General features: G+C 36.0%; 1 protein-coding gene across 3 annotated transcripts in view; it reads right to left on the bottom strand.

The window, feature by feature from the left end:
* Positions 1-1685: 1685 nt before the first annotated feature.
* The window catches only part of LOC140742307 (uncharacterized), a 157722-nt gene continuing 146917 nt past the window's right edge, over positions 1686-12490 (bottom strand). For all 3 annotated transcript variants that reach the window (XM_073073182.1, XM_073073181.1, XM_073073184.1), the window contains 5 exons: positions 9037-9300; positions 7801-7900; positions 6760-7049; positions 6131-6277; positions 1686-5114 (listed from right to left, as the gene is read on the bottom strand). In XM_073073182.1, coding sequence (XP_072929283.1) covers positions 2196-5114; positions 6131-6277; positions 6760-7049; positions 7801-7900; positions 9037-9300 — 3720 coding nt within the window. In that variant the 3' untranslated portion in view covers positions 1686-2195. The remainder of the gene's footprint in view (positions 5115-6130; positions 6278-6759; positions 7050-7800; positions 7901-9036; positions 9301-12490) is intronic.

The following is a 12490-nucleotide window of genomic DNA, read 5'->3' on the forward strand; positions in this document are numbered from 1 at the left end:
CAGTTATAGTAGTTATCATAAAAAGAAAAACATACAATAATAACAAGGATAACATTTACAACATTGTGACACGAGAATTTTATATATATCAATTATACAAATTACCTTCAAATACTGAAAAAAATTACAAATGCCAATCACAAAGCCCAAACAAGCGTGCGTGATACATAATTAACACAAAGCGCTGTTTCCGGGCGTTTTTCTTTAAATAACGACACGAGCTTACAAAGGCCGTAAAAATTTCGAGGATGAGATTAATTTTGTAATACCCCCGGCGCTGTTTTAATCCAAATTAAACGGCCAGGCGGTTAATTATGAATTTAAGAGTATAACTTTGTAAGATTTATGGTTTTATATTTTTTGTTTTTTATTTTTGTGTAAACAAAAGTCGGCCCAATTTTAGTATTACTGCATTACAAGTGAACCTTACTCTTAACGGTAGTATTAGGATACTTTATGTAAGTATAGGTAAATATTTTTATGGCGTTAAAGTAGCATCTGTACCCTAAGTATGAGTTTTTTCGTTTTTACAAAAATGAATGTTTTTGTATTTGTTTGCGTATTTGCCTATACATTTCCAATCAACGCCCCTAGCGGATTGTGATTGGAATTGGAAAACAGTGATTTTTGTAAAAACAAAAAACCTCATACTAAGGGTACTGGTTGCAAGAGGCTACTGCCGCCCATGAATATCTACAACCAACCCAGATAAGATAAGAATCCTACCTGAGATTGGCCACAGGCGCGTTTTATCCCGGAGGACTAAGTTGGAACGCCTCGGATAAATATATCACCCTTACGTCACCAAAATTTATTAATATTTCTGTTAAAATGAAGTAACTCTCAACATTCAGTTATCTTGATGTAGCTAAAATGTGTTCGTGTTTCCATACAGTATTTTGCTATAAAATATTATACCCATGAACATTACGAGTTGCGTGGAATAATAAAACGTGACCGTCAGAATGGCCGGTCACTACCCATATTTTACATCGAAATAATTACTAAGAGTTGCTACCTAGTTGCTACTAGTTGCTATTAGTTGCTACTAATTGCTACCTTCGATTAAAAAAAGATAAACTACTTTTTAAGGTGACCGGCCATTCTGACATCAGGATGGCCGGTCACCTATCCAGTGAGAAGAAACTGCGCAAATAAATAGAGTTTTTTTGTAATCAATAGTTGCTACCAAATTGCTACCTTCGTATGCATCGTATTGGACTTCATAGCTTTTAAGGATAAAAAAATATTACGGATTTAATATAAGAGGACTAAACGCCTGGATAATGTATAAGCATAATATGTTTAATTTCGGGTTTTCTCTTTTAATTATACAGGCGTTATAGGCGTTTAGTCCTCTTATATTAAATCCGTAATATTTTTTATCCTTAAAAGCTATGAAGTCCAATACGATGCATATGAAGGTAGCAATTTGGTAGCAACTATTGATTACAAAAAAACTCTATTCATTTGCGTAGTTTCTACTCACTGGATAGGTGACCGGCCATCCTGATGTCAGAATGGCCGGTCACCTTAAAAAGTAGTTTATCTTTTTTTAATCGAAGGTAGCAATTAGTAGCAACTAATAGCAACTAGTAGCAACTAGGTAGCAACTCTTAGTAATTATTTCGATTTAAAATATGGGTAGTGACCGGCCATTCTGACGGTCACAATAAAACGACATGTTTTCTCTCTTAAAGTTATTTATTTCTGAATTGTTAAGAAATATTACCTGTAACATTATTTTGAGCTTAGTTATTTAAAGCACGTAGAAGACCTTACATACACATCTTATTTGAGATAAAAAATAAATATTTTACACAATAAGTACTCTACTTTATTTATCCACCCAAATAAACACAAATATTTGAGTCACTTATTACATACAATAAATAACGTACGTACACCTGTGCCGCCTTGAAACTGTCACTGGTGACTAGATAAATACAACCTAGCCCAATTCAAGGCATCATACTCAAGAAATATTGGTAAAATATAATAAAAAGTTATTTATTGTTCATGACCAAAACCATTCCCGCGGTAAAGGTAAAAGCACAAATGCACGCAGTCATTCACGAAACATAGCTTACCGATTAGCTACGTTAAATAAATCATGAATACTTATATTTACAAAATTCATGGCTTCACATACATTAATGTTAAAGTAAGTTAAAAATTAAATATAATAACGTATTCTACCGGTATATTTTCTCATCGTGAGGTGGCAAGCTTATAAAATAGGGCGCCGGGGGCGGAGGCGCTAAGTACCGTACTGACCCTGGACCAGATTGGACCTTATGTGGCAAGGTGGCGGTTGACAATGACGCAGGGGGCAATGTGGCCGCATATCCGGGCCACGCTGCACCCCATAACGGAGCACCACCAGCTCCTGGGCTATTTGCTAAAGGAGCTCCCCTATACGACGTCGTAGTCATCCTCAACCGAACAATACAAATAGCTACAATGAGAATAGCGATAAATGCAACAACTCCACCAACTATACCTATAATAAGATTATCGTCATTAGTCGTCGAAGCAACACCAATGACTGGAGCTCCTTTAGGTTCTCCTGATGATTTGGGTCGTTCATGAGAAGGAGCCACTGACCAAATAATATCAGGTTCGGCTGATGTCCGGTGGACGAGACGTGGTGGTAGTGTAGTAGATACACTACTCGAAGAGGATGATAAAGTCGTCCTTCGTTTATCACATGAAAGTTCATCATCCCCAATTTCTACTAACAAAAATCCAGATAAATAATCTGGAGACTCACACCGTACGTCATCTATACCTACATTCGGCAACCATCTCCGCAACGCTCGTGCATTACAATCACAACGGATAGGATTAGTATCTAATCCAAACATTGATAGATCAGCACGACGATCATCAAGTGCTACTAAAAGTTGAGGTTGTAGTGTTGTTAACTGACTTCCAGCTACATCAATAGTTATCCGAGATGATCTTGGTAGAGGAAATAGTAAGGCTGGTGGTAAATTAGTAACTGATGTATTTCGGAACCTAACTGTGATAGCTGGAGCCTTTAATCCGGCAAGGACCCCTGAAGATACTGTTTTTAATCGGGAACCTCTTATACCTAACTCTTCCAAACGTGGGTGCAAAGTCGAGTGCAATTGATCTGCACCAATATTTGTGTCTTTCACTTCAACATCTAACTTTTCAAGAGCCAAAACATATTGCAAAGTGCCTTGAACATCAAAATATCCTAATCTTGGATAACCAAATGCTCGTATTTCTACAAGATTTGCTAAAGTTCGAAATGCGTTTTTCTCAATTTTGGTACATTTTTCCAAATTTCGTATATCCAACACTCTAAGGGACGTGAGGCCTTCAAAGTTACCGTCTACAATCATAGTTATGGGGTTATTAGAAATATTTAACTTTTGAAGGTTCTTTAGCTTAGGCCATGATATGGAAAGCGACTTAGAAACATCAACTATTTGATTATTTGATAGATCTAGCGACTCTAACAATGTGGTCCTTGTAAACGTCTTTTCGGATAACTTAGTAATATTGTTATGGGACAAGTTCAACCTATACAAGAACGGTGTTTCCAATTGTCCAACAGATTTCATACCTGTTCCCGCAAGATTTAAGTCCCTTACAGTTTTAGGCTCAGTTAAGACATTACTTATTGTTTTTTCTGATAAAGGATTAAAAGAAAGATCTAATTTCTTAATATTTACCATGACACTGTCTTCTGCTGGAATATCGACTATATCGTTATGGGATAAGTCTACAGATGAAACAAAGAAGTATTGCTTTTGCAATGATCTCAATGGCGCTTGTTCAAACAAATTGTTGCTTAAATCTATGGACTCTAACATATGTAACCTTGTTCTATCAAAGATATTTTCAGGCAGTTCAGTAAGTAAATTGCCTCCCAAATTTAACAACTCTAATCTAATAAGCCCTTCAAAAACCCTGTCTCCTAAACGATCTATTTTATTAAAAGAAAGATCTAATTGCTGTATTTGCGTCGAATTATGAAAAGCCATTTCACTGACACCTTCAAGTTCGTTTCTAGCTAACAAAATAGTCCTTAATTTTGGAAGTCGAGCAAAATCTAATTCGTCCACGTTTTTCAAAGCATTGCCTGATAAATCAACTAACTCCAGATATTGTAAGGTACTTATTAATTCTGAAGGGAAGAAATTAAATTTATTGTTCGTAAGAATGATCTCCCGCAGGCGTGGGTGTATTTTGAAAGAAGATGGGAATAAATAGCTTAATTGATTATCTGAGATATCAATTACTTCCAAACTTGTTCCAGTATTAAAGAATTCGCCTTTGAAAGCGTTTAACTGATTGCCTTTTAAAGACAAATATTGAATTGACATTACATTTACAAAGGCCGGCGTCCTGATTGTGACGATATTATTAAATGATAAATCTAAGAACGTTAAATTACGGAGGTTCTTGAAGCTATTCTCGGATATTTCCTGCAAATAATTATTTGACAAATAAATCCTTTGTAAATTAGGATTCTTCGAAAATAAATTAACGGGCAGGGCTTTCAGTCCCATGTGACTTAAATCAACGGTTAGTAAAGCTTGATTCTGACTAAACACATTTTGAGGTAGAATACTTATATGAGGGTTCCGACTCATATTGAGATGTGATAGGCTGGGTATGGTTTGGAAAGCATTTACTGGAATTTCCGATAGCTGGTTGTCAGAGATATCTAAAAACCAGAGATTAATGAATTTTAATTGTTGTCCAGTAAAACCCAATATTCTGTTCTGATTCAGAGATAGAAACTCAAGAGTTGGCTCCAAGCCACTGAAAACTTCTGCTGAGATGGAGTTTAGCAAGTTTCCTGATAAGTCCAAATGATGTAACATCTTAAAATGATCGAAGGCAGCTGTTGGAAGTTCCCTGATGACATTTCGAGATAGGACTAATGAATTAATTCTGTCTGATACTGCTCTTAGTATATCACTAGACAATGCAGTGACTCTGTTGAATCCTAAATGAACTGATGTTAGACTGGGTAGACGGGATAAAGCAGTCGCCGGAATTAGTAGTATGTTATTGTCTCTCAGTAGTAAGGTCTTCAGGCTAGTCAATCCATCGAAGGCATCGTCATCCACCTGAAATCAAACAGAACATTGTAAACAGAAAATAGTCAACCAAGAACTAAAGATTGAAGGCCGGTGTGGCTGAGCGACCGCTCGGTGACCATCATACCGGCCTAACGCGAAGAGAGTTCGGGGGTTCGAACCCCGGAGAGGCAAATAACTAAATACTGTATTTAGATTTCTTTTCTGGCTCTAGATGTTTGTGTATTGGTCTATGTACATATATGGCACCCACGACACCAAGAATCCTCGTGGGGCTGTAACTGTAAACAGCGTCATTTTCATCAACCTTACATAATCAGGCAAAAGTAGACGGCGGAATAAATATAATATTGTAATCGAAATTTTAAAGCAATAAACGCTAATTAATGCACATTTTCGCAGAGTCCGTTGGATAAATTAATGACGTCACAGCTAGCCGATACGTAAATTATATTCATTAATTTTGAACATGTCATCACTGTCGTGTGATATTGTGGGGCCCAGGTACCACAATAAAATTAAGCTCATTTCAACAATAAATAATTCAATTTTAATATAACTACTTGCTATTGAATTCAGGTGGAATATCAAATATATGTTTCATATAATAATGTATGAAAATGATAATATATTTCAACGTATCATGAAAATATTTTAACGTATTAAAAGGTAGACGAGTTTAAAAAGATGCTTGTTTATAAAGTTTTGAGTTATTTTATAATATAGAAGTACCTAGCAGACGAGCATACAGTCCACCTGATAAAACGCGGCTGCTACCACCCATGGACGTTTGTAATTAACCCCAGATACGATTTGATTCCTACCTGAGGTCGGCCACAGATGCGCTACCCCTGAGGACTAAACTGGAATGCCACGAAAGAGTATATCTCACTTACTAGGCCCTTCAAACCATAACACAGCAGCCCTTAAAACTGCTATTATAGGAAAGAAATAGGTGTGTGGTGCCGCCAGAGTCGAAACACAGAGAGTTCTTCAAAAGTTGCACTTTGTTAAGTAAGACTTTGTCGAATAAGATCTTTACTTACAGTGCGTAGAGAATTGACTCCAATGTCCAAGTACCGCAGGTCACTCAACCCCACGAAGGTGCCAGGAGAGAGCTTTACCAAATTGTTTCTACTCAGATCCAAAACTTGTAGTGTTACCAGCGAGCTCAAATGGCTGTTGTCGATATTCTGGAACAAATTAATATTTTTTGTCAATAATAATTTTTAATTGGATTTATAATCATTTACATAATATACTTTTAATTCTACTTCTGATCAAAAATCTTTTGATGTATTTGTAGATGATCAAAATAGCATGAATAAACAGTTCTTCAATCTTATTCTTTTCATCAAAAATAATCATCAATTTCATCTTTTCTTGAAAATAATCCTTATAACATGATTACGTACTTAATGAAACGTAATCAATTACAGATTTTCCACTAACATTTATAACAAACTAGCTTTTACCCGCGGCTTTGCTCGCGATCAGAGGTTTCTATGTATCCCTCAAGAACCATACTTGTTTCAGGATAAAGGTACCCTATCTTCTTTCCTGAACACCTGACGTTCTAGAAGTGTAACAAACAAACAAACTAACTAACAGTCGGAATTACAATATTAGTTAGGATGTATTTTGTATGTTGCAAAAACATATAACGGAATCTTACCGTGATCATGTTACTGGAAAGGTTTAAGTGCTTGATACCGTTAAACGACTTGATCGCGACCGTAGGGAAGTCCGTTATGAAGTTCTCTGAGAGGTCCAACCTCTCCAAGTTTTCTATACCCTGGAACACGTCGCTGTTAAACTTTGAGAGCCGGTTGCGGCCCAGGTCGAGGGTCTGTAGGGCGCTCAAACTGACGAAAGCACCACCTTCGATAGTTGAAATCATGTTCCCGTGAAGATCGATCTCTTCGAGTGTTTTCTGCGATATGAACGTCGCTTGCCGTATGAGAGCTGAAAAAGACATCTATTTTACTTACGGCTTCAACATACTACGACTGACAAAAATACGTTTTCTAAATTCACAGCCTCACACTAGAATTCCCTAGTACCCTTAGAAGGGTGCAATGGACACACTTGGGTGTGTGATAAACAAACACCCAGACCCAGAATAAAAATCTAAATTCATTATTTAGATATCTGTCTGGCCGGGGATCGAACCCGGAACCCTTTGCGCGTCAGACCGGTATGGTGGCCGCTCCGCCACGCGGGTCGTCTACACGTTAAAGAAATAAGGATCATTTCTCAAGGTTTGTTATTTCCGTGCGTACATTGAGTGATAAAGTGATTCTCAATTGAAATATAAATATTTGACTGTGCACACTTGTTGCTATTAAAATAATAAGCAACTCATTTTCTTAATATATAACTTAAAATAAAATGAATCAAAGAAAGTTCTTGAAATGAGTCAGTCTCTATTGAGCATTTGAGAGATCATACTCTCAATCGGGGGATCCGAGGTTCGAAAAAAGTCTAGCAAATAACATTATATTTAGCCAGCGCGGTGGTCTAGGCCTTAAACCCCTCAGAAGAAACCCTTGTCCAACAGTAGGACTGTGGGTTAACGCCGAGTCATATTAAAACGCAATCTTCATTAACGTCATACTAAAACTAACCAAACCAAAAAACCACTTCACAACCAACGCTCATTGAAACATTCGGCCCGTAGAGCTAGAAGTTCCCAATCCAGCAAAAACTTCCTTACCTATTCTGTTTTCTCTCAGGGAGAGAACTTTTAATGACTGAGGCCCGTTGAGGGAGGAGGACGGAACCCTGTTCATATTGTTACGGTTGAGGCGCAGTACCTGGAACCATTGATATTTAAATTAAAGATAGGTTACTAGCGGACAAAACTTGAAACATACAAAATACAACAATTGGTGTAAGTCGACTCCAGTCGCTCTCGCGTGGTGTAGTAATTAATACATATGTCACTGTACACGCTAAACTTTATTATTTTCGTCTTCTAAGCCTCAAAATGCCTTCTTTTGCAATGCGTAAAAATTATGAAAAAAATAAACAGGCTTCATGGAATCACATATCACAAATGAGGAGAAATTATTATATTTTGATTATTTTTCGTGTTTGGTCCGCCATGATTACGCAGACTGACAAAAAATAAACAACGTATTCCTTCCACAAGTAAAGTGACAGAGACGCAAAATTTACGTCGATATTTACGTATGAATTAAATTTATGTCAAACGCTACTTGTCTTTTTTTATCATATTGTTCCAATAGCTCTGTCCTTTATAGAACATTTGTCTATGAATTAATATGTAAGTAAAATGAAAAATGTGTGTCAACGCGCTCGCGGTTCGCTCACTTTTATGTTGTTTAGTGGGCAGGTAACATATCTATAGTTTTAAATATCTTTGCCTCAAACGAAAAAAGCTTTTTAAAAGTTTGCCAAATGGAGTCTATGGACGGCGTATTTCTATAGGGTATTATCGTACCGTAGGCTGGGTTTTACAAAATGTTTCATATTTTTTGCGGCTAGCCTCGCTATTAAAGGTATTCAAATATCCCGGAGGAATTGTGTTTTCGAGTTTCGGATTTCATTACATTTTTTTTAATAACTATCGCTGGCGGATTCACTGCTTTAATAAATTTGTAACGTGCTAGTAATCACTTAATATTGACTTTCAAAATGTAATGCTTTCAAGAATGAAATACATATCAACTTCCGTTAAAAATCAGTAAGCTCAATTAATAAATAGTATTTAACTTATTATAAATAAGATCTTCTGGCACTTGTCCACCATTTTGTAGTATTCATTAAAAAGCACAATAGTATAGTCGAAAAGTCTCAACGTCGTGATCTTTTACGATGCACGTCGTAAATTTCTACGGCAATGTTACACGAAATCGCAATAAACCACGGTGCGATGCCGATGCCGTACCGTGTGTATAATTACTTTCACGTCATAAACAATAAGTACCTTAAGAACATCACACCCAATCAGCAAGCCCTCTTCGAGACCTCTAATGCTGTTTCCACTCAAGTCCAGCTCCTCCAAAGCCGGGAGGTTGTGGAGTTCAGCTGTCGAGAATATCGGGTTCAAGTTGTCCCCAAGCAGGTTGTCAGCCAGCGCGATCCTGGTGATGTTGCCTCGTATACCAGCCAGCAAGCGATCTGGTAACCTCCGAAGACTGTTGTGAGAGAAGTCCAGTTCTTTTAGCGGAAGGCCGTGGGAGGAGAATATCTGAAAAGAATTATTATTGACGTTAAAAATAAATTTAGGAAAATATTCATTTTCTTGTTTCGTCCTTTGCTACACTTCACGATGTAACAAAAAATACAGGGAGTTATGACGTAAAAATAGCTGTAACAAATTTGATGAGTCAAACTTTTAATAATATGTCGTACTGATAAATAATGTACCTAAATTAATTTTAAATAGTAAAATTACATTAGCAAAAAAATGGGACGAAAAAATAGACGAAAGGATATCTTTTCTCAATTTTATTTTTCAAATAACTATATTGAGTGAAGATAAGATGATGGATATGAATACGTAAAAATATGTTTAGTTTATTTCCATTATAATTTCTATTTCAATAGCAATTACCCCTTCACATCGTGTATTTGCCGTTTGTCACAACAAAAATCCTTTGAAATAATACACAGTCGTATTTCCTGAAACGACATTTATGTTGCTACATAATGTATGAGCATTTTCAGAAGGAGCATCCTCTCCAATAATATTTATACTTGCGCCAGTAAACTTGTTTGCAATTGTTCAACTTGAATATTCGCAATTTGTTTCGGTGTATGAGTGATTGTGTGCAATTTAAACGAAAATCCAATACGTGAACACGTTTTGCAATTTATATAAACAACGTTCTTTTGACATGATACGAATATATTTCCGTATGTGTGAATTTATTGTTTGTTTTACTGATGAATACTAAATTGTGAAATAAAACCAAAAACACCGAAATATGGGAGAATTACTAATTGATGGTGTTGACTTTAAACTGAATTAGATTTCCATTTTAACTTGCATTATTAATTATAACTCTCTGAACTCTCTAAAACATTAATTATGCGAAACAAAAAGAATGTGAAACGATGGGAAACTTGATTTAATTCCTGAAAAAAAGCAATATTTTATTAAGTTTCTGCATTATTGAAATACCGAAGTAAAGCTTATTAATATTATACAAAAATAATTTCGAGATTATTTAGTAATTCCATATAGAAACCGTGATACTAATCAACAACAGATGGGCTTCAAAGTGGTAGATCCAGTATGGTTGGACCCTTAGTATGAGTTTTTACGTTTTTACAGATATGACTGTTTTGGTATTTGTTTCCTTATTTACCCATGCATTTCCAATCAGCGCACCTAGCGGATTGTATCAGAACTGATTAGAATAGTAACGGAAATACGTAAAATAAAACAAAAACAGTTATTTTTATAAAAACCCATGCTAAGGATACAGGAGCTACTATCCTCAAAAGTTGCCGATTGCCTTACATAAAAGGCGAACATAATACGGTGTCCCCAAGAGTGACAACGTATCTGCGATCGGCTTTAGGTAAAATCTTTGTCCTACACTGAACACATAAATAAAATACCACCGACAATGGTATAAAAGAACTATATGAGCACATAATAAATATATATCAGAATAACTTCAAAACAATCCTATTATAATAGTCTTGTCATTGTATCATGTATATTATATGTAATCCAAAACTCCAATGAAGTAGTAGACAGATAATATTACATTCGAGATCATAACCCAAGTTTGGGCCGTCGGGAACTAGCGTCTGGTCTCGGGTCCGTCACAGTTCCCGCGGGATCCAGTTTATGACAATAGACGCTGGAACGACGCGTTACTAGTTTTAGTATGTAATTTAAAATTCCCTTCAAGTATACATTTTATTTACAACTTCACTTTACGGTAATTGCTTTGTTGTTAGTTGTTGTTAAGACTACGTGTTGCTGGTTCTTTGTATTGTTTTACGAGTAGTTTTAATTATTTCACGTCTAAACTTGTTTCAAAAAAACATACAGTTAGTAATGGACAATGACATACTTGTCCGAGGCGTTCCAACTTAGTCCTCAGGAGCAACGCTTCTGTGGCTTATCTCGGACAGGACTCTAATCTTATCTGGGATTGATTACAGATATCTATTAGCGGCAGTAACCATTCACCATCACGTGAACTGTGTACTCCTTTGTTCCAATAAAAATATAAAACAAACAATGGTGTAAAGGAAATTATAAAAGCACATATTAAATGTAATTCACATTTACTAACCAAACCTACTTCATAGTCTTGTCATTGTATCATATATATTATATGTAATCCAAAACTCCAACGAAGTTGTAGACAGATAATATTACATTCGAGATCATAACCCAAGTTTGGGCCGTCGGGAACTAGCGTCTGGTCTCGGGTCCGTCACAGTTCCCGCGGGATCCAGTTTATGACAATAGACGCTGGAACGACGCGTTACTAGTTTTAGTATGTACTTTAAAATTCCCTTCAAGTATACGTTTTATTTACAACCTCACTTTACGGTAGATTACTTGTTGTTTGAATCTCACAGAAAAAAAGTTTAAACATGTCGTTAAACTAACGCTATGTAAAAAAGCGTACTATAAAGTAAGTGATTATTTGACTGACAAAACGGTGTGGTCTGAATTAGCTCCAGCTCCACATGTACCATTACGTTAAGTTAACATTGTCAAAAACATTTTTTTTTTTTTTAAAAAGATGTGTGTTATGGAGTTTCTTTCGCCGCTTCTTCTCCATAACGAAACACCTTGTGAAGTGGTGGTAGTTGCTTTGACATTCAAAAAGTGATCTGTAAAGAACCTATTTTGAATAAAAAATTTTGATTTGATTTGATTTGATTTGTTGTTAGTTATTGTTAAGACTACGTGTTGCTGTTACTTTGTATTATTTTACGAGTAGTTTTAATTATTTTACGTCTAAACTTGATTCAAAAAACATACAAATTAGTAATGAACAATGACATACTTGTCCGAGGCGTTCCAACTTAGTCCTCTGAAGCAACGCTTCTGTGGCTGATTTCAGACAGGACTCTAATCTTATCTGGGATTGATTACAGATGTCCATTAGCGGCAGTAACCATTCATCATCACGTTAACTGTGTACTCCTTTGTTCCAATAAGAATATAAAACAAACAATGGTATAAAGGAAATTATAAAAGCACATATTAAATGTAATTCACATTTACTAACCAAACCTACTTCATAGTCTTGTCATTGTATCATATATATTATATACAATCCAAAACTACAATGAAGTAGTAGACAGATAATATTACATTCGAGATCATAACCCAAGTTCGGGCCGTTGGGAACTAGCGTCTGGTCTCGGGTCCGTCACAGTTCCCGCGGGATCCAGTTTAT

The sequence above is a fragment of the Epargyreus clarus genome, unplaced genomic scaffold (genome assembly GCF_041222505.1).
Source record: "Epargyreus clarus isolate Ecla_fem2 unplaced genomic scaffold, WU_Ecla_fem_2.2 ptg000005l, whole genome shotgun sequence".
NCBI lineage: Eukaryota > Metazoa > Arthropoda > Insecta > Lepidoptera > Hesperiidae > Epargyreus > Epargyreus clarus.